At 41.2% G+C, this 22655-nt stretch overlaps 1 protein-coding gene across 12 annotated transcripts in view; it reads right to left on the minus strand.

Moving 5' to 3' along the window:
• The window catches only part of col13a1 (collagen, type XIII, alpha 1), a 227927-nt gene that overhangs the window by 124217 nt on the left and 81055 nt on the right, over positions 1–22655 (minus strand). For 2 of the 12 annotated variants that reach the window (XM_078530910.1, XM_078530908.1), the window contains exons 1-3: positions 9110–9392; positions 8419–8454; positions 3245–3271 (exon numbers count right to left, since the gene is read on the minus strand). In XM_078530910.1, the coding sequence (XP_078387036.1) occupies positions 3245–3271; positions 8419–8454; positions 9110–9181 (135 nt within the window). In that variant the 5' untranslated portion in view covers positions 9182–9392. Of the gene's footprint in view, positions 1–3244; positions 3272–8418; positions 8455–9109; positions 9396–9516; positions 9525–12030; positions 12076–22655 lie in introns of those variants that run through there. The other 10 variants (XM_078530909.1, XM_078530904.1, XM_078530917.1 and 7 more) reach the window with 9 other exon arrangements.

Raw genomic sequence — 22655 nt, forward strand, 5'->3', positions numbered from 1 at the left:
TCCTACTGATATTTTCTTTCATTACTCTTTTTATGGTGCTATTTAAAGTATCTTAGCAGTACTGATGGGGGTTGGGAGACAGTTAGTATGGTAATGAGACTTGTGGTGGCCAACAAATGGAGCATGGACACCATTTTTCCTTCACCTTTCACTACCACAGGAACTCTGTTATGGAATTTATTACACCTCCCGGGACAGGTCTTGTTCATCTCTCCTTCCGGCTGCCACAGAATTGCTCCAAATGTTGGACAATGACCTGTGGGTAACATTTGGGTTAGAGCAGATCTTCCCATGGAGAGGCAAGTTACCGCAGTACTAACGTTGATGTCATGGTGACCTTCCAATCTAACAATAACATCATCTGCCAAGTCACTCAGCCTGCACTGCACTCACATATAAAGTTAGTGACAAACCTTTTGCTCAAAAGGTGAGGTAGTTCTTAAAGTTTTCAGCTGAATTGAAGTATCGTGCCATGAAAGTGCCAGGCAATGACCATCTCAAACAAGAGAGGAGATTGCCTCGAGAGAAGAATGCCTCTTGACATTCAATAACATTACCATTGCTGAATCCCCTACTAACAACATCCTGGGGGTTTCCATTGACCAGAAACTGAACTGGACTAGCCACATAAATACTGTGACTACAAGAGCAGGTCAGAGGCTGGGAATTCTGTGGCTAGTAATTCACCTTCTGACTCCCCAAAGCCTGTCCAGCATCTACAAGGCACAAGTCAGAAGTGTGATGGAATACTCTCCACCTGCCTGGATGAGTGCAGCTCCAACAACACTCAAGCAGCTTGACACCATCCAGGACAAAGCAGCCTGTTTGGTTGGCACCCCATCCACAAACATTCACTCCCTCCACCACTGATGCACAGTAGCAGCAGTGTGTACCATCTACAAGATGCACTGCAGCAACGCACCAAGGCTCCTTCCACAGCACCTTCCAAACCTGCGACCTCTACCCCCTGGAAGGACAAGGGCAGCAGATGCATGGGAACACCACCACCTGGAAGTTCCCCTCCAAGCCACTCACCATCCTGTCTAGGAAATATATCGCTGTTCCTTCACTGTCGCTGGGTCAAAATACTGGAACTCCCTTCCTAACAGCTCTATGGATGTACCTACAGCACATGGACTGCAGCGGTTCAAGAAGGCAGCTCACCACCACCTTCTCAAGGTCAATTAGGGATGGGCAATAAATGCTGGCCTAACCAGCAACGCCTACATCGTGAGAAAGAATAAAAAATAGTTGAACAGAGTGTATAGATTGCTATATTCAAGAGAGCCCTTCCTTACAGCATGTTATGGGTGGCATCCATGTAAGAGGCAGGGATCTTAATTCCAACCTCAGGCTTGCACGAATGGAAAGGTTTTGAACTTAAATTACTGTTCAGGCGGTAAATAACCAGATAAATATTAATATGTGTTTTGGCGCTCATTTCTCAGGAAACAGCCATAGTGCCTTCATAAGGCTGTAGGCCAACATGCATGCATTACTTGAAAGGTAAGAAAAATTGGAGGAATGGCTCATAGGACCTCTCTCCTTGCAACTTATACCTATGCCTTTAATGGAGGTGGGATGGGCCATGTGGCCTTCAGACCTCTTGTGGTGCATCTCCTGTAGCGAGACTGCCAGTCAAAAAGACAGTATTGTCCACAAGTCATTACTGTACCATCCTCATAAAATTTTTTTTGCTCCTCAACCAAATATGCCATACCACAGGCACTCTGGGCCACTTGCCAAAAGTTTCTTGTCAAATGACAGGATGAGTTTCCCATCAAAAACCTCAGAATTGCTTTGATTTCATCATGACTTGAATTCAAGGAGAATGATCAGAACATAGGATGGTGTATTTGCTGGTGGTGGCAATAAGTACAGAGAGCTCAGAAATGCATTTTTATATTCTGAGAGGGAGTCAGGTGTTAAATTAGCCTTTCAACCTATTGGCGAAATAGTTCCATCTTGAATACTTGTGGATATTTTAAAAAAGAATTAAAGAGTTGTTTGGCAAAAGAAGAAAGCTAGTTTTGGGGGAGCAGGTTCAGTAAATTTCCTTTCAGGTTGAAGGAAAATATCAAGAAACAAAAAATGAGTAACAGTGAAGCCATAGGTGATAGGACCTGTGAAAGACATGAAGGAACAGCCTTCAAAGAATTCAAAGGAGAAAAGTACATTGTCCCATTGGAGGACACAAAGGATATCAGGATGTAGTGTTGTACTAATTCCCTGCAAGAGGAACCCAGGTTTTGGGCACTGAAAGAAGGTGATAAAGTGAAATCATTCAAAAAGGGTATAAATAGAGGAGGAAGGAAAGCAGCGGGATTCAGAACAGAGCATCTAGGAACTCTTGGTTGATGGAAAAATAAAAGCCAATAGATGAGCCATCAAGTACACCTATAAGACACACTGCAACAATTCACCAAGACTCCATCGACAGCACCTTCCAAACCCATGACTTCAACCATCTAGAAGGACAAGGGCAGCAGACACATGGGAACACCACCACCTGGACGTTCCCCTCTAAGTCACAAACTATCCTGACTTGGAAATATATCACCGTTCCTTCACTGGCGCTGGGTCAAAATCCTGGAACTCCCTCCCTAACAGCACTGTGGGTGACTGTAGTGGTTCAAGAAGGCAGCTCACCATCACCTTCTCAAGGGCAATTAGGGATGGGTAATAAAAACTGGTCTTGCCAGCAATGCCCACATGTCATGAACAAATAATTAAAACGATAGACCCATAAGGGAAGAAATGAGATAGCATTGAGTACAACTTTGGTGGAATAGCATTGGTTGCAAAATCCTGTTTAAAAGTCGACTGTGCTGGAGCCTACATTACATTTATCCACTGGGCCTTGGGGAAAACCCACATAATGGCCAAAACAAAAACTTATTTCCTTTCATGTTTGTTTATTTAATTTCAATATTAAAAAGAATGACATGTAATAATTGCATTATGAAAGAATAAGAATTACAAAGATTTGTTGCTTGAGGGGATACATAATTTAGTTTGATATTGACTCCAGAACTATATCCCAATTGAAACATTTCTCATTTTTTTTCATAACCACTGGAGTTAAGCCGCAGCTTGAAATTGCAATTTTAAGATTGGCTGGAATGAAATGTCTGTTCTACACTGATAGACAGTCACTCAGACAAGGAAGAGTTTAGAAGTCCTATTAACATTCTGCCAGAAATATAAATTAATGACATGCTTCCCTTTTTCTTCTATGACTCACCTCTTCACCAGGTTCCCCCTTTAGACCCTGGGCAGTCACAGCAGACACAGCATGCAGAAGTAAAGGAGAGACATAAATAGAGGATTAGTATTAGACCAAATAAAAGACAATGTACTTATCAGCACCTCTCTAAAGCAATCTACATAAAGATGTCTGCAGCCAAAATCTGTGTTTATGCATTAGATCATCCTGCAACAAACATCAAGCAAGCAGCACAGCAATAGGTTATACCCATCATAATCATTAATTCTGGACAAAGATAAAACAACCTGTATTAATACAGCTCCTTTAAGGTAGGAAAAAACATCCCAAGGCACTTCACAGAGGCAGGACTAAGTAATGGGTGTCCCTGTGAAACAACGAGCTCATGTTTGCTCCCATAGGGCCAATTTTTTGGTTATGTTATCGAACAGGAGGCACCAAAAGTACTTCAACAGGCATCCTAATCCTGGTTCCTCAGTCCCTAGTGCATTGCGCAGGAGCTGGTCATTGGTGAGGGCCCAGGGAGCAGGGGATGGTAATGCTAAGCATGCTTGGGTGGAGGGAGGGAGGATGGGAGAGAGGGACTCACAATGGACCTGCAAAATACAGTAGTGGGAGAGTCGGAAAAAGATCCAACAAACAGCAATCAGCTGAAGGGTCTACTTGTTTATTTTGGTGGTGTTATTTGAGAGAGGGAGGTCGACCACAACACTGGGAAGAATTCCCTGGTCTTCTCAAATATCACCGTGGAATTTTTAACATTCACCAGAGTAGATAGACAAGATTTTGGTTTTGCAAGTCATCCAAAGGGCAGAACCTGCAACGGTGCAGCATTCCCTCAGTATTGTACTGAAGTATCAGCCTAGATTATGTGTCCAAATTCTGGAGTGGGACTTGAACCCATGATCTTCTGACTCAGAAGCAAGTACACTATCCACTAATGCAAGCTAACACTCACATCAATTACCATTAGATGAAACATGTTGAGGCAACTGCGGCCTTAATTCCTGGTTCAGGTTGTACCAAAATTTCCTTGATTATTCCTTGATTATTTAGGGTGTAATCTCACCATGCTTAAAGCAAAGTTGCGAACATGTATCTTTCCATAAATTTTTAATCAGTCTTTTTGGGAGGTTATGCACATTAAAAGATTCAACAAAGATGTGGGTGCAGGAATAAGATATTTTTCTTCTTTATATCCAATATCAGGATCCTGCACTTGTCGATCAAGTATTAGGATTCCTTTACTGACCTCAATAATATATCTAACCAACAGCCATTTCAGTATCTTTCCCTTCTTCACACTAAGAGCCTCAATACTTGATTTGTGGAATGAGTAGCGGAGATGAAAAAAACCATGGAATCATTTAAGAAACAACTGGATATGGAAATGGGGGAGAGGTGGGTCATATAGGGTGTTTCTCCAGAGATAAATTCAGACCAGTCAAATGGGCTTCTTCACTTTTAATTATCTTGTCATTTTACAGCGCCTCCTCATCCCTTTCCCGCCAATTATTTTCTAAAGGCATTGACCCCACTTGGTTCAGAGCACCTCCAACTTAAGTGGTCATACTTTGTTTGTGAACCTTAACAGTGAGCGTTGGTAGTCTATTCAACCATGGAAATATCACAGCAGGGATAGAATCATGTCCTTGATACCCACACACTCACTTTCAGCTCAAGAGCTGAGAAGTGATCAGATTTTCTCAGCCTTGCCCGGCAGTGCTGAGGCTAACTGTGGTATCCCCAAATTACTGCCCTATATCAACCAGACTAACTCAGTGAGACATTTCTATTATTGACCTCAGGAGGTCCTGTTCATTCAGATTGTCAATCTAATTAAGCACTGAGTTGAAACTGTGCAATTTTGTTTCAGTTGAAGTCAGTGCAGAGAAAGGTTTTCATCCTCCAGGCCTAATTTGGATTAAATCCGAGGGCCTCTTGAGCACCCCGATTTTAATCACTTTTCCTGGCTGTATGTTCAGCTGCCTGGGCCCCAAGCTCTGGAATTCCCACCCAAAACCTCCCTGCCCTCTACCTCTCTCTCCTTTGTTAAGAGGCTCCTTGAAACCTTCCTCCTTGACCAAGCCATTGCTCATCTTATTTGCACGTGCTTTGTTTGGCTACACTCCTCTGAAGTGCCTTGGGACATTTTACTATGTTAAAGGTGCTATATAAGTGCAAGCTGTTGCTGTAGATGTGCAAAGGTTTGGTGAGTTACCCAACCCTTCACTTTTTCAGTCTGATTATAGGACTAGAATTTACATGAAATCTGATAAATTCAAACCTGCTCACAACTTTGCATTTACATGCTAATAGTAATAAGCATACAGCCAGCAAGTAATATATAATGAATGTCAAACAAACTCTGCATTAATCATGCTTTTCAAACCACAGTTATCACATTATAAATTGGAGAGCACTGAAAAATTCAGCTTCAAGTTTGACAATGCCAGATTCATGCAGCAAACTAAGTACTTGCAAAAACAAATTATGGCAAATGCTGGAAATCTGAAATAAAAAGAGAACGTGCTGGAAATACTCAGCAGGTCAGACAGCATCTATGGAGAGGGAAACAGTTAATGGGCGGAATTTTCCATCCCCTTCGCAGAAGGGGTGGGGCCAATGACTTCAGTAGGACTGTAAAATCCTGCCCAAAGTTTCAGGTCGATGTTCTGATGTTTCATCAGAACATAAAGCTTAAGATGAAAAATCATCAATCTGAAATGATAACTCTGTTTCTCTCTCTGTAGGGGCTGTCAGAACTGCATTTTCTACTTTCTTTATATACTAAACATCTAGTTGGTTTCCATCAAGCTAAAACAAAACCACTTCCGCAGATTGCAGAGAGTGGCAGATCATTTGGAAAAAGAGCTTGTGGTGCAGTGAGTGATCAATCATGGAAATGCTGTCACGTAACAGGCCTGACCATCTCACACATGCATATTTGTCCACCATTTCAGGGATATCTGGGAGACCCAATCAATTTACCAAACTTTGGTTGCAGCACTGGTGAACTAAATGACATCTTACAAAAAAAACCTCAGCATAATTAGTTCAAAACTTAGGGGTAATTTTGTTAAGGGGCTGGCATTGCATTAGCTCCCTGTTCTGTGTCCTGCCTGATATTCAGTCCTGTTAATGAATAAAATATCCAGCAGGGCATGTAATAGGCAGTCAATGCTTACACGGCTCAAGACAAATTCCTACCCTGTAATCTTATGTAAATCATTTGTGCAGTTATTCTTCTATCTGCCCAGTTGATTGGTCTTACTCTTTAAACGATTCAAATACCTGAAAATATAATATTTGATGCGCATTTTCCCTCTGAAGTGTGACACTTTAGGTTGCCTGTAACTGTGCTTTTGATTTGGGAATTTGGCAGGACAGTGTGACAATTTATTAGTTAGAGCACTTTAATAGGTTAAGTTCTCTGTGAGCCAGTGTGTGATAACCCGCATTTACAGGCGGCAAAAATCAATGATTTTTGAGTCATTCCCATTTGAGGTCCGTCCACCAAAACCTGGGCTTACTTCAAGGAGAAAAAGAAAAGAGAAAATGTGCCACTAATGGCAGGAAGTTCTACTGCAAGCACTTCCTCGCCCTAATAGAATGATCCAAAACAAGTAGGACTAAGGAAACTTTCAAAGTGATTGTTCTAAAAATAGTATAATTACTACAAAAACTTGCTGCCTGTTGCAAGAACGCCTGCAACAGTGTTTGTTCTTCCTTGCATCACAACCGCTCACCGGGATATAGTGGTGGCAGACTAACCTTAAAAACCTAGTTGATCCCCCCTGGAATTTCCCCATTTAATGAGCTGCAGCCCACACACAGTTAGAACTTGTTTCCTTTTAAAGCAAGGGGGAGTTGGAGTGGGTTTGTTTATTTCTGCGAAATACCAAAGCTTTGTGATAAATGTGCTTATGAACTAAAGTATTCCATGTGCTTTTGCTTACATACAATATTATAACGAATCAAACCAGGCTCATGGCAATGAGGTTAGCCTACAGCATTTGCACAGCAAAGTTTTAAAGAGGCTGTTCAGTATTAGAGGGCAGTGAAAATATCCACAATATGACCTGCAGTGATCCTACCCATTGCTCTTGACTTTTCTGTAATGTTAGTTAGAGATAGATAAAATTACATGTTTTTACGCATGTATTTTACCCCTTGAATTTATAAATGAATATTGGAAACTATGTTATAAGCCTTTTGTTTTCAGAAGGTATAAAAATAATGAGATATCAAAGAAATTGCTTGGTGACATTCGAGAAGTTCAGGGATCAAAAAGATTTCATTGTTTACAGACATTAAACAATAAAAACTCCATAATGTGAATTTTATTCCACTGTACATGCCTTTCAAATTGGCTGCAATTCCAGCTTATTTGCTGATGCATTTATACAGTTTTGCTAGGAGGGGAGCAATGTTCACCAAACAGCCCATTTAATTGACCAATGCTTTAAAGGCAGAAGTTGCAATGCAGGATAGTAGCATGTTTTAAAATAGATTACAAATCAGAACTGTCAAGCATCACAGCAAGGAAACCTTGTATATTTCACAAAAATCTCACCCAGATAAGAATCTCACTTGAAGTCAACATTACATTCATCTTAAAATGCATAGATGCATGTAAATTTCAGTTTGTGGCCCTGGTTGAATTGGTCCATTAATATGTTGTAAGCTGGAGCCAGGAAAATGTGCGAAATGCTCTCAAAAAAGGTGTAATTAAGTGCTGCACTGTCAAATAAATGGTTTAAGGCTGCATTATCCTGAAATTAAAATTTTAAAAAAGCTGCACAATGTCACTTTAACAAAAGACATCCATCTCCGTAAACCAGATGTTGTTCTGACCTTTTATAAATGTTTATACAATGATTCTTCAGGGAGAACATGACACTTCTAAAAATGGTGCAATTTTTTTCCCCAAAGGTTATATACACAAACTAATTCTGTGCTTGTTAATACAGATAAAATATTGCAATTCAATTCAACTCAATTTTAGATGTGGCGTTTCCAGGAAAGGTGGGGGCTGAGGTGTAAGAAAGGATATTGCAGCTTTAAAATTATTTTCTTTGACGGTTCATTAATAAACAGCTGAAACGATCATTTATTGTGCCTCCGAAGCAACACAAGGCATCAGGTCTATGTAACCACAAGGCTAAAATTAATGCAATAAGTAAACTTACCCTTCTCCCTGGCAGGCCCATGGATCCTTTGTTTCCCTAATAATCAATGTACAGTCAGAACTGCAAAGGAAGAGTTTTTGCGATTTCACCCAAAGAGATGTTCAGCCGCACATCCAGCAAAGTCGTTTGCCCCCAAATCACAGAGCAAGCATTCCAGAATTTAATGCTTGTTTACAAAAGCATGAAGGCTTCCCATTAGATGCTGCTTTTTAGTGCTTTACACACCAAACTACCAGACTGCTAGGCCAAGAATTAACTCTCAGAAAAAAGCTCTTATCCCAAAACAAAGCTGGAATTATGACAACTGTATGCTAAAACCACACCACCAGTTAAGTAAGTTTCCATCCACAGCCTGAAAACAAATGTAGCGAGAGCCAAGGTAATACTTTTGGGGAGCAGTGTTGGTGAAACAGTTGATTAGAATGACAAAGGAGATGGCTATTAGGTGTGTTTTAATGTCTGGGAGGTCAATCTTTGAGATTGCTCATCCTAAGAAAGCCTTTATTTTTTTCTGTTTTGTTAAAAGCAAAAATGGAGCAAATGAGACCAAGTGGGAGTGGATAGAAAGTTAATAAGAGGCAAGCTCCACAATGCAGCAGGGAATGGGAGAAAGAATGATAGGACAATGCAAAGGAGTGCAAACACAGCTTTAGGAGAAGACAAGAGAGGGGTGCAGTTAAAGACTAATTACCGGAAAGCCATCTCTTCCTGGAGGTCCCTGAAAAGAACAAAAATCAGTAGCAAGGGGGAAAGAAATGAACATATTACATACATAGCACTATAAGCAAAGGAATAGAGCTAAGTTTATTACTCTTTTGTTTAAAAGAAAGTGTGATGTTAAAATGTAAACTAAGATGCAAAAGATAGCGTTTCATCCATTATTATAGGTGCTTATCACTGACACAAATAATTTACAAGAATAATATTAAATGTAAATTCCACAAGGACTAAGGAAAGGTTATGATGATACTGGAAGGATTGAGCAGAAACAAGTTAATATCTACAGCGCATTACACTGTGTAGAATCTTACTGATAAAAAACAGTTTTTTTTAACCCAACCTGTTCCCATAGGCAATACTAGCCATTCTTGTACTTACAGCTGGTCCTGTGAACATAAGAACAGAAAAAAGAAAAATCTGTTATACTGCTGTAATGTTCTTTATAGAATTAATACAAGTTTTCTCCCAAATTTAATTCACCTTTCCATTAACAAATTACATGTCCTAAAAATGAATTAAATTACAATTCAAACAGATGGTTGTGCAGTGAGAAGTGTTTGTGCTTGTATAAGCAGGAGAGACCAGACTGAGGTCATCTGGTTTTCTTGATACTGCCAGCATTTTAGGATGCAGGACACTCCAGTTCATTTAGAACAGAGGAACAAAGGGGCAGGAGTAGGCCATTCAGCCCCTCTAGCCTACTCTACATTCAACTAGATCAGGGCTGATCGTCTACGTCAACGCCATTTTCTTGCGCTATCTCCAGGTCCTTTGATGTCATTGGCATCAAGAAATCTACCAAGCTCTGTCTTGAATATGACTGAGCTTCCACAGCCCTCTGAGGTAGAGAATTCCAAAGATTCACTGTCTCTGAGTGAAGAAGTTTCTCCTCATCTCAGTACTAAATGGCTTGCCCTTTATTCTGACACTGTGTACCTGGTTCTATACTGCCCAGTCAGGGGAAACATCTTTTCTCCATCTACCCTCTTGAGCCCTGTAAGAATTTTGTAAGTTTCAATGAGATCACCTCTCATTCTTCAAAACTCTAAAGAATAGAGGCTCTTACTCCTCAATCTCTCCTCACAGGACGGTCCTACCATACCAGGAATTAGCCTGGTGAACTTTCACTGCACTCCCTCTATGGCCAGTATATCCTTCCTTAGGTAAGGGGACCAAAACTGTACGCAATACTCCAGGTGCAGTATAACCAAGATTCTATAGAATTGAAGCAAGATACCTTTAGTCCTGTACTCAAATCCTCTTGCGATAAAGGCCAACATACCATTTGCCTTCCTAATTGCTTGCTGCTCCTGCATGTTAGCTTTAAGTGATTCATGAACAAGGACACCCAGGTCCCTTTGGGCATCAACACTCCCAATCCCTCACCATTTAAGAAATACTCGGCACCTCCATTCCTGCGACCAAAGTTGATAACCTGATACTTTGGTGTGAGGTCAGATCCAGCTTGCATCTTCCCTATAATATTCTGCCAGAAGGTCATTCCAATACTCAAACCACTGTGGGCACTTCAAGCCAACGTCATGACTCTCCCTCTCTCAGTGAGGTTGGCACATTGCACCCAATTATCCCTAATGGGGGGATAGTTCATTTGCTGCAGAGTCCCATGCACCCAGCACTGGATTGACACCTGCTTAAACCAATGTCATTCTGGAACCTTAGACAGATAATCACACCTGGACAAATATGCACACAGTTGACATCTGAAGCTTTTCCAATGGCAAACCTGAAGTCACATTTAGTGGCAGGTTTCTGTACTGTTATCTGTAGCAGGGACCTGGACATCAATAACAATCCAGATCACCCCTACCAGCAGTTCTTATTTCAATCTCTTATACATAGATCAATTGTCCTTTATATATTCAGCAAACAATCCAGATCATGTGGTTTGATAACAAACAGCAAAACTCCATGACTTAAGACAGGTCTTTAATTTGAGAAAAAAAATCACTGTGTGACTAAATAAGCTAGCCAAATAAAAGTCACACAAGTGATTTTTTTTCTGAAATTAAAGTGCTCCAGACTGAGTTCAACTCACAGTGTGTCATGAGGTGAAAAAAAGCAAAGAATTTGCGATTAATCCCCCAGAAGCCGAGTAGGAAAAAGTGCTGTATAAATAGGGGGAAAACAACTTAAAAAGTATTTGGTTTAATAAATTTAACTAGTAAACTTCTCCAGACTGAGGGAATACAATGTGGTGTCCACTGTTCACCCAGGCCTGCAGAGGGCCTGGGAGTTAGCTGTCCTCTGACAGGATGAGGAGGGGGCTCTAATCATTTACCCCTGTATTCATGGATTCAGTCTGGAAAAAGACATCCAAATTATGCACAGTTTGTGCAATTTCAGCAACTAGCTCACACCTTGCAAAGGAAATAAATCACATTTCAGTAACTAATAGAGTGTAATTGATAACAGATTCACATAAGTAACTCCTGTGCTGATTTCTCCAACTGCCTACCAGAAGCAACAGCTGAACTGAATTAACACTAAAAAGCACAATTGACACCTTTTGAGTCCTATTTTATATTCAAGAAGTAAGTTTTTGACTTCATACATTTTGGAAGTTTGGGACTTAAAATAACAACGCAGCAACATTTATCCATGCTCCTGATACATCTTTAATCCAATGAGCTATTACAGAGAATAGATACAATTTTATTGCTTCATAATAGTTATTCCTTCATAAGTACGCTGTGTGAATAATGTATCTCAAACAAACATGTTCCCTGTAGAGACACAAAATCTGGTACCAAATAAGTCAGGATAGCTTCCCTAGAATTCACTTGTTTCTTGGTTCCCTTTCTATAACAGATGCAATAAGACCACCATGCTCACCATTTTAAGGATATACCTCAGACTTTCTGTGCCACATACCTGGAACACCTCTGCGACCATGTCTTCCCTTTTCTCCTGGTGGTCCTAGTGTGAAAATAGTAAGCAGACATTACTGCAACTGTTAGCAAATTGGGAATGTGAATAAGTTTACCTGTGCATGCATGTACCACATCCTATTTATTAATATGACAATCAAAACACAAATTGGAGTCAAGGTTTAAACAAAGTTTAATTAAGAATCCACTGCATTTAAAGATCTTCTTGTTTGTCACTTGGGGCAGAATCTTCTGTTCGATGAGCGGGGGAGTGGGGCCCGCTCGCCGATGCGCAAAATGACGCGGGGCGATGTCAGGCTTGTGTCACAATGTCACCCCGCGGCACCTGTCAACGGCCTATTACGGCCATTAAAAAACTAATTGAAATCATTAATGGACTAGCCCGTCCAACCTTAAGGTTGGCGGGCAGGCCGGGAGCCCTGGCGGGCTTCTGAAAAAGCATGAAAACCTCATCCGTGGGCGGGATGAGGTTTCGTGAGTGATTTGAAAATCTTAGGATATTTCAAAATAAAAGTTATGGGCATGTCCCAACTCACATGAGGGGACATGGCAGTGAAATTTTTTTCTCATCTTTATTTGAAGTTTCAAACCTGAACCAATCTCCCCGAAGCAGCACTTAGCCTCCGGGAGATCTGTGCGCTCTTTCGCGTGCATGTGTGAAAAAGCACACTCCCGGCTCAGGGAATACAACCCTGCCCGCACAGGGAGTGCATAGCGCTTCCTGGTGGACGTCATGCTGGGCGGGCCTTAATTGGCCCGCCCACGTAAAATGGCGGCGCGCCGATCCTGCCCGCCCACCCACACCCACGCCCGCACATCCCCCCCGATGGGGGGGGGAAAATGTTGCCCTTGGTATGGGGCACTAGATTTTAATGCTGATCTAACTCATAAGTTTAAATGCAGATGCATAAAGCTCTTCTAAAACTATGAGCCTTTGAGCTCTTAATACCAACAAGAATGTATCTATCTTTCACATTTCCACATATAATGATTCAGTGTGTCTAGTTAACTCATGGGGCTGAATTTTCCGGTCGGCATGCAGGGGCGGGCCTGACATGTAAAACAGCGCGCGATGACCTCAGCTGTGCGTCCCGACATCATCGCGCGCCTTCGCAATATTTCGTTTGGCGGGTGCACGCCGGAGTCGGCTGTGAGCCCACCGAAATGTCAACGGCCAATTAAGGCCATTAAGAGATTGATTAAAGTTGTTAAGAACGCTGCCCGTCCAACCCTAAGGCTGGCGGCGGGCGAAAAGCCCAAGCAGCCTTTGCGTTTTTCAGGAAACCTCATCCACGGGCGGGATGAGGTTTCCTGAAGCTTTTATAAAATAAATAAATAATTTTTCCCACCTTTACAAACATGTCCCAACTCGTGTGACACTGTCACGTGAGGGGACATGTTTAAATAAATTTTACATCATTTATTAAACTGTTTTGTTATCCATTCAGTCTCCCCGAGGCAGCTCCATGTTTCAGGGAGATTGCTGCGCTCTTTCGCACCGACTCTCCCTCCTCCTCCCTGCCCGCACAGGTAGCGCTGAGCACTACTGGCCATGTATTACGCTGGGCGGGCCTTAATTGGCCCGCCCAGCGTGAAATGGCGGCGTGCAGCAGATCGCGGGCAGTGATCGGCTCTGCACCCGCCTTCCCAGCCCACCCGACAGAGGAAATATCCTGGCCATGCTTTCCTTGGGTTATTGAATGACCCGTCTGGATGTGGGCCTATTCTCAGATAAATGAAGTTTTATATTATAAGCTTTAAAAATACTCCTGATTTTGAAATAGAAACAAGTAATCTACATTTTCAAAGTATCTTGGATCTTTAAAACCTGCATCTTTCAATGTTGCATACAAAACATTGCCTCCCCCAAGCACATCAAACAGTAATTAATAGAAATCTTGCTGCCTTCAAATTGAGTGCAAATGAAAGCAGCATTTAATTGAAACAAAGTGCAGCACTCTAAAGGTACCCTTAAGTACTCATTTAAATACACACACACTCTTATAAAATAATCACATGCATTGATTGTTACAAAAACCTGTGCTAAGGGTTGACCCGGACCTGGAACCTATCAGAAACAAATATCACCATCGCCTAGATTGTGTGCATATCATTCAGTGAACATTGTCAGCATTACTGAATTCGAGGTGCTAAGCAAATATTTATTTTAGAAAAGTGCAAGTGTTATTTATTTTATAGGCTTCTATTATTCCTATGAATAAATCACCATTCACAGTGTTAGGTATCTACTGCAATAAAACATTCCTTCAAGTTTTGGCTAAATGCTAGCAATTTTAATGTGGTCACATCTTGACATGACCTAAGTATGAATTGCACGTCCAATGAACCATGACTTGGCCACATAATGAACAGTTCATTCATGGTTTTCAGAGCATGTAATAGTTCAATCAGTCTGGTCTTACTGCTGGAATGTAACAATTGACAGACTGATCTGTCCCATTTCTAAACGCAGCAAAAGTGTTTTCACAAGGCTCAAGTGTTGGATACAAATATTTTCACAAGGTGTTTCAAGAAATTCCATCATCACTACACAGCATCTGTCAAACTGAATGTATCACAATCGTCAGCAACAGGAATGAATACAAATTCACAGTTAAGAATAAATAGCGGGGGCTGAACAATTCTTCTCCAGACTAATATTGTATAAGAAAAGTTTTCTGACAAACTCTTCTCCTGGATAAGACTTAAATACCTGCAACAGTAAATAGTGGATTAATAAATTTTAAGATACCCCTGACATTTCAGATAATTATTTAGGTATAATCCTATACTCTAAACATCATATTTTTCCAGTAAGATGTGTTAATTTTCCACTCAATAATTAGGAAGGGATGTGTTAAAGGCCTGGAAATTAGTGTGCCTTCATTCCTGGAAAAAGGACATTCTTTATTCTCCTTCCCTTATGTTACACAATCCTCCCCCCCTCAAATTTTCCTCTCTGCACTCTAGTCAGTCCATGCTTAACGTTCAGGCAATAAAGATGAAAATCTACCCCATGATATCAGTGTCATGTAAAGAATGCATCAGTCTACTCCCTCCACAAAGAAAAAAGTTGCCAAGCACTTTCACCAAGGGGAAAATTCAACATTGGCGGGATGCATAATGAGTGGGAGTGGATCAGTTACTCCACCCAACTTCCCTTCCCAAATTTTATCTCCACTGTCCCTTTAAAGTAGGATTGTCCCAACCCAATGGAACTGTAGCAAGTCACAACGAGAAAGTGGTCTGTAGATGTTTACATAGAAACATGATACACAAAAATGCACAAAATTTAAACACCCATCTTATACCCAAAAATCCAAGACCCCCCCATAAAAACATTTAAAACCTTGTACATGAACCATCCAAACACTGTACACAAATATTTAATCCCCTACATACATGTCCGAACCTCCATCGACAAACCATCCCAGCCTGTTGCATACAAAAATATCAAAACCCTTCCATAGACAATATCAAACACCACAGACAAAATATCAAAGGCCCACGCACATTCAAATCCCTAACCTATGTAATAAATACTCATGTCTTCCCTCCTTCCTCTTTAAAAATGTGAAAACTAAAAAAATTCAGGCTTAACGCTTTAAACATCTTGGATCTGAAAAACTGGGAAAAGATTGAATCCTGACTGATGGAAAAAAGATTGCTCACTAATTAGACTAAATCCACCAATCAGGAGAAACCTATTCCAGTCCTCCAGGCCTAGGGCCTTTAAGGAACTGAAGTTGCCCTAAAGTCTAAATCAGCTTTGTGCACAAGCTTCCCAAAAATATAGAAAAATTAAAAAAGACTTGCATTCATATGGCACTTTTTCTGAGCGCTGGACATCTCAAAGCACTTTATAGCCACTTAAGTATGTTTTGAAACGCAGTCCCTGTTGTAATGTAGGAAATGCAGCTGTCGATTTGCACACAGCAAACTCCTACCTGCAGCAATATGAACATGACCAAATAATCTGCTTTTGTGATGTTGATTGAGGGACAAATATTGACCAGGACACCAGAGTTAACTCCCCTCCTCTTCAAAACAGTGCCATGGGATCTTTTACATCCAGCCGAGCAGGCAGAGGGGCCTCGGTTTAACAGGCTGGCCATCAACTCCACCCACCCGCAAAGACCCTCCTCCCACCTCGAGGGGTCTCACTGACTGACTAAACTGCTTGGAAAAATGGTGCGCATCACCTTTCAAACTCACTCCACCGCCTTCCACCCTCCCCGTCACCCACCAACTTCCCCCCATCACCATGAACCCACCCAATATCACCATTCCCCTCCTCTCTGTCACCCTTGAACCTCCTCCCATTATCCTGGGTTCCATCACGGTCCACCTCCACATGCCTTTCCTCCCCTCAGAGCCGATACCTGTTACTGTCCCCATGCCCACCCTGATCCTGCCCCCTCCCGTTATCCGGGCCCCCTGTCTTGTCCCCCTCTGCGACCCACCCGATGGGACCTTCACCTACCAGACTCTCACCCTGGACTTGTCACTCTACTGCATCCCACTCCTCCCTCTGACTGTGACTTTTCCCTCCCATCACCAGTACCCTGAGCTCTCCCCCCAGGACAACACTGTCAACACCACCAACTTCACCCTCTAATACACATGCATGAGATGCTAATGTATGCAAATTGGGTTCCCGGCATTGTTCATCAGGAAACTCGACCACTTTTAACCCTCCTTGAAAGTCGGGAGAACAAAATTTCAACAGTGTATCCCGCCGTTGGGAAACAGATGCTTTGCCTCTCACTAAATGACGTGCCCCTGCCCACCACGATTCCCATTGCTTGCGGGAATGGAAAATTCCACTCAACATCCCATCCAATAGGCAGCACCTCCAACACCGTCAGTATCAGCCTTGATACTTGCTGAAGCCCTAGAGTTTGACTTGAACAACTCAGAACCTTGTGATTCCGAAGTGACAGTGCTACCAACTGAGTCACAACTGAATGATTAATGGCCAGACAAAGCGAATTTGTGGGCCAAAGTTAGTCCTGGGCCATGTAATAGACAATGGTGCTCTAAATAAATCATCACTTTCCAACATTTCTGCTATGTTATTCATGAATATTTAGTAGACTAGTTCTATAAGTCAAGGTGGTCAAAGCTTTCTGTGGGTTAAAATACCAGGAGCTGTGTTTGCAATCATCAGTAGTGTCACGGAAAATTCCTGAATACCCAGGATACAAAATTGCATGAAAAATCCTGTTGAAACAAATAGCAGATGTGTAACTTCATTCTGTTTTTACAATAGAGGAGGGGATTTCCTCTGCATGCTACGTGTGGCAAAATTGGAAATGCATTCTTCACAATGAAATTAACAGCTTTTTTATGCATTGCGTACACACATAGGGAACATCCTACACCACATCAGAAAGGTTTTACACCCCTCACTGAAAAATGAGAGAGGTTATGTCTGAAAAGGATTTTCTGTGGAAAAAAAATCTTATGAGCTTACAGCAACATTTCAGTAGTAAAAGGTTACTGTATAAAATTTGTTCAGTAATATATGGGGCTATTTTCAAATTGGCAAAGGTTAAGATACCGTAAGCATTTCTGCAGCTTAAAGTGCATTCACTTCAGCCTAGCTAAGAACCACAAATTAATTTACCAATGGCAACCAATTACTGCACAGTAACAATAATCACAGGTTAGCACCTGAACAAACAGGAAATTAGGAACTTGACCCTTTAACTCACTTAGTGGGAAATGAGCCACTAGAAAATAACAACTATAGCGTGAAGAGGTGGAAATATCCAAGTTGGCCTTGGCTGTGGAGGAGGCTTTGGTCAGGTGCTGAGTAAGAACTGGAACTGGTCCCAAAAGGGCAGGGGCCTGAATGGCTGTTGAACATAATCACCACAAACAATTGAACATGTAGCAAAGGCACTTAAAGATATTCAACTATCAAGCCAAGGCAGGAACCGCAACAGCAACAGGCCAAAGAATTCTCAGACTCAGCAGAAGACTTCCCATTGAAATGTTATTGAGGCACTGGAGTGTAAAGGGTTAACTCTAATAATAGCTACTGAGCATGTGCATAAGGAGCAATGTCATAATGATGTCACTCACTGAGACAAGATGTTTTGGAGAGGAGCTGTAGCTATGTCCTGATGTTCTATATCCTTGTAAATAGTGATGTATATAAAGGTATTTTGAATGAAAGACCATTACCTCCAGCATGATCTCTTCTACAGTAAGAAACCAAAGAATCCCAAGACAAATCCATAATAACAGATGGAGAAGATGCAAAAAAGATTTCTCAGGACTGAGAGGCTATAACTATCAGGAAAGATTGAACAGACCAAAGCTCCTTTCTCCAGAAAAATGTGAGGAGTAACCTAATAAGGATCCTTAAAATTATGAAGGGGTTTGCAAGGGTAGATGTAGAGCAGATGTGGGGGAGACCAGAACTAGTGGACCAGAGAGTGGTGAGAATGTGGTACTCTCTACCAGATGGAGTAATTGAGACAAACAGCATAGATACATTAAAGGGGAAGCTATGCGAACACAAGATGGAGGCTATAGTGATAATATGAGATGAAGGAAAGCTCATGTAGAGCATGAACATAATCAAACAAGGGTCTCGTCTCTGTATGTATGAATATATTTCAATTGTTTCAGGAACTATTAACGGAAAAAGTGTAACAGTGATGGCACCCATCATGTCAAGCAGTACCTATTAATAAAAACTTGCCAGTTCAACTGCTGATGTTATTTTGGGAAAAATAGAGTGGATGATCCTCAGTTACTGAGAGCCCAACAACACTAACTTGAACATAACTATTACAAGCCACAAATACTAACATAGCAGTTACCAGAGGTTGAAGTAGCTATATAAGATATAATGCACGGTCACCATTACATACATGTTCACCTGTTATGGAGAATAGCATTTCCATTATTTTGAAACAAATTAGAGTGGTCAGTTATAGGTTGCAGGCATTGCAGAGTGGAAATATCAGAAAACATCTTTCACAGTCACCTGAGAGGGCAGACTAGCCCTCAGTTATGGGGCACCTCCAACAGAACAGCACACCCTCAGTACTGCACTACAGTAAGCGCAAGATGTAGTTAAAACATTACTGGATATGTCTTACGGTGCAAGATTTTCAGATTTCAATACCCCTGCAGATAATCTGAACAACATAAGAATATTTTCCTTTGAATCATAAGGGAAAAATCATGTTTAAAGGGGACAAGGAAAGGGATTTGGAGCTAGGTGGATAGTTCTTTCAGACAACTTCAGAGAAATTCCATGATTTTATCAGCTAAGTAACAAGATCTCATTTCTCATTTGGGCTGATTCACAGAACTACCAGAAACGAAATTTTAATTTTAAAGACGCTAATTTTGATTTAAACACAGAAAAATATTTCTGCTAACAGCATGAAATTGTGAGCAAGAAGTTAATTTTAACACTACCTTATTTATTAATCTAACTGGATTTTATATCAATTAGGTCAAAACCTAAACTTTTTGCAAGAATCAACTACAGAAAAGAGCATCCTAAATAAGTTCCAAAACTAACCTCATAATTGGATAGAGGTTTCACTAAAATAAACTAAATATGAAATTTGATGCTGCGATGAAGGAAGGGGAGAAATGTTAAGTGTGCACATATTCAAGGCAAATTCCACATAAAATGCTGAATCAAATGTATATTTTTTGATGATTGGTTTAATCAAGCTAAAACAGCAGTGAACCAAGAATACACATAATTTACTGCACATCAACAGAAAGGGAATATTTCCTGAAGTGAAAGTCAATTTGATCACGGAGGAGGTCTGAAAAGGTGGCCCTCCACTTTCAGGACCACCATGATCCCCAAACCCCAGAGAAAAGCATACAATGGAGGTTTCTGTGAGGTCAAATGAGATCTTTCGTAATAAGGGAGCCCAACAGGATGTCAGAAAATGGTTCAGTGACATCAAAAAGACCAAAGGAAAACACTGCATTCAGATGCTTGGCTTGTGTAGCTACTGGAGGGGGGAACACCCACCTTGAGAACACTGGTACCTGCTGAGTGTTACCTTAGAGTGGTAAAAGCGTTCTTAATGAAGAATCTGTAAGAATCTGAAATTTATGATATTGACATTGGTGAAAGCACCAGAGATTCTAGTAAGTGAATCAATATCAATTCAAGTGTCACAGCCCATTAAAGCACACTGCTCAAAGTATCCCAAAAGCAATTGAATGTTTAACACTAAGTGACATTCTCTCTCTTATTTTTGACCTTAAAAACTGCATGACTGTTGTTCATTTCTACTGGTTCTTGCACCATGACTTCAGTACTCTTATCTCTGTAAGAAACAGCTACTTCATTGTATTATCCCGGGCACACACAATCCATTGCTTCACTCAGGTCATCAAATTGGACCTGCAGGGATCACAAGAATACAATATTACGTAATCGTATGCCCTTATTCTAACCAAAGTATTTGCGATGAACATGTGCTTTGTGCAGGTACTTTGGTAGAATTAATACAATGCCAGAACTGTTTCACTGCCAAACCATATCTCACACAAGGTTACTCTACAGTTTCAATAAAATATCACAAAAAGTCAAAATGAATTTTGATCCCTATCATATTATGTACACAAGAACTCAGTAATCCCTTGAGGGCACAATGTGTTGTGAAGCTTGGAACATGGGTAATGCACCTACTAAAGACACCATAATTATGAAAAACCAAAACTGTACTTAATATGATGCAACTTGAATATGAAATACCTTAAAACCACAACTCTAAACTTGAAAACCTTATTGGGTGGGAATGGGCTAGGTAGAGATGGATAAAGTTTGAAGCCACTTGAAGAGCCAGTATTACATTGTTCTGAACTCCATTGTCAGGCTTTCTTTTGAGTAACTAACAATTAAGAATCAATTTTAGGTTTTACTTCCACTATATAAATCAGAAACTGTGCTTACATTCACTGCGTGTGCTTCAACTCTAATATAAAATTGTAAAATTATATAACATCCAAAAAAGAGCAGATAGCACCAAAAAAAGCAAGCAACTTAACTTGGACTGAGTCCTGAATAAAGAACATGAGTACAAAATTCAAAAGCCTCGAGCATAGGTAGAAAATTCCCTATTGGATAATAGACATGTGGGATAGACTTACAGAGAATGTATTTGACTCAGGGTCAACTGATACCTTAAAAGGGGTTGAGAAGGGGATTGAGGATTTTAGAGGTATTTATAGCGTTGCTTAATTTCCTTTCTTAGGAAGGAGATGGCACGTATTATTCCTAAAAGTAGAAGGGGGTTGGTACCACAGTTACCCAAGAGTTAGAAGTGGTTTTCATTCTAACTTTTCCTGGCTAACTGTTCTGCTAAGAGAGTCAGAACCACCCGAAGTTTCTGATTTAAATCAGAGTACTGGATCATTGCGGGTGCAGGTTAATTGCCCATCGGAAGTTTTTATTCTTTCATGGAATGTCGGTATCGCTGGCAAGGCCAACATTGGTCACCCATCTATAATTACCCTTGAGAAAGTGGTGGTGAACCATCTTCTTGAACTAGTGCAGTCCATGTGGTGTAGGTACACCCATAATGCTTTTAGGAAGCGAGTTCCAGGATTTTGATCCAGCAAAATGAAGGAATAGCAATATAGTCCCAAGTCAGGATGGTGTGTAACTTGGAGGGGAACTTGCAGGTGGTGTTCCCATCCGCCTGCTGCCCTTGTTCATCTAGGTGGTAGATCATGTGGCTGGACGAGCTGTCAAAGGAGCACTGGTGGATTGCTGTAGTGCACCTTGTAGATGGTACACATTGCTGTCACTGTATGTCATTGGTGGAGGGGGTGAATGTTTAAGGACTGCTTTGTCCTGGATGGTGCCAAGCTTTTTGAGTTTGAGCTGCACTCATTCAGGCAAGTGGAGAGTATTCCATCACACTCCTGACTTTTAAATGGTGGGCAAGCTTTGGGGAGTTAGGAGGTGAGTTACTGCAGAATTCCCACTCTCTGATCTGTTCTTGTACTTATATGGTTGTTCCAGTTCAGTTTCTGGTCAATGGTAACCCCCAGGGTGTTGATAGTGGGGGATTCAGTGATGGTAATGCCATTGAATGTCAAGGGGGATGATTAAATTCTCTCTTGTTGGAGATGGTCACTGCCTAGCGCTTGTGTGGCATGAATGTTGCTCGCCACTTTTCAGCCCAAGCCTAAATGTTATCCAAGTCTTGCTGCATATGGACACAGACTGCTTCAGCTTCTCAGGAGTTGCAAATGGCATACAACATTGTGCAATCAACAGCAAACATTCCCACTTCTGACATTAGGAACGTGGGAAGGTCATTAGTGAAGCAGCTGAAAATGGTTGAGCCTAGGACACTACCCTGAGGAACTCTTGCAGTGGTATCCTGGAACTGAGATGATTAGCCTCCAACAACCACAAACATCTTCCTTTGTGCTAGGTATGTCTCAATCGGCAGACAGTTTTGCCCGATTCCCATCGACTCCAGTTTTGCTAGGGCTCCTTGATGCCACACTCGGTCAAATGCGGCCTTGATGTCAAGGGCAGTCACTCTCACCTCACCTCTGGAGTTCAGCTCTTTTGTCCATGTTTGCAGCAAGGCTGTA

Source organism: Cetorhinus maximus, chromosome 27 (genome assembly GCF_964194155.1).
Source record: "Cetorhinus maximus chromosome 27, sCetMax3.hap1.1, whole genome shotgun sequence".
Taxonomy (NCBI): Eukaryota; Metazoa; Chordata; class Chondrichthyes; order Lamniformes; family Cetorhinidae; genus Cetorhinus; species Cetorhinus maximus.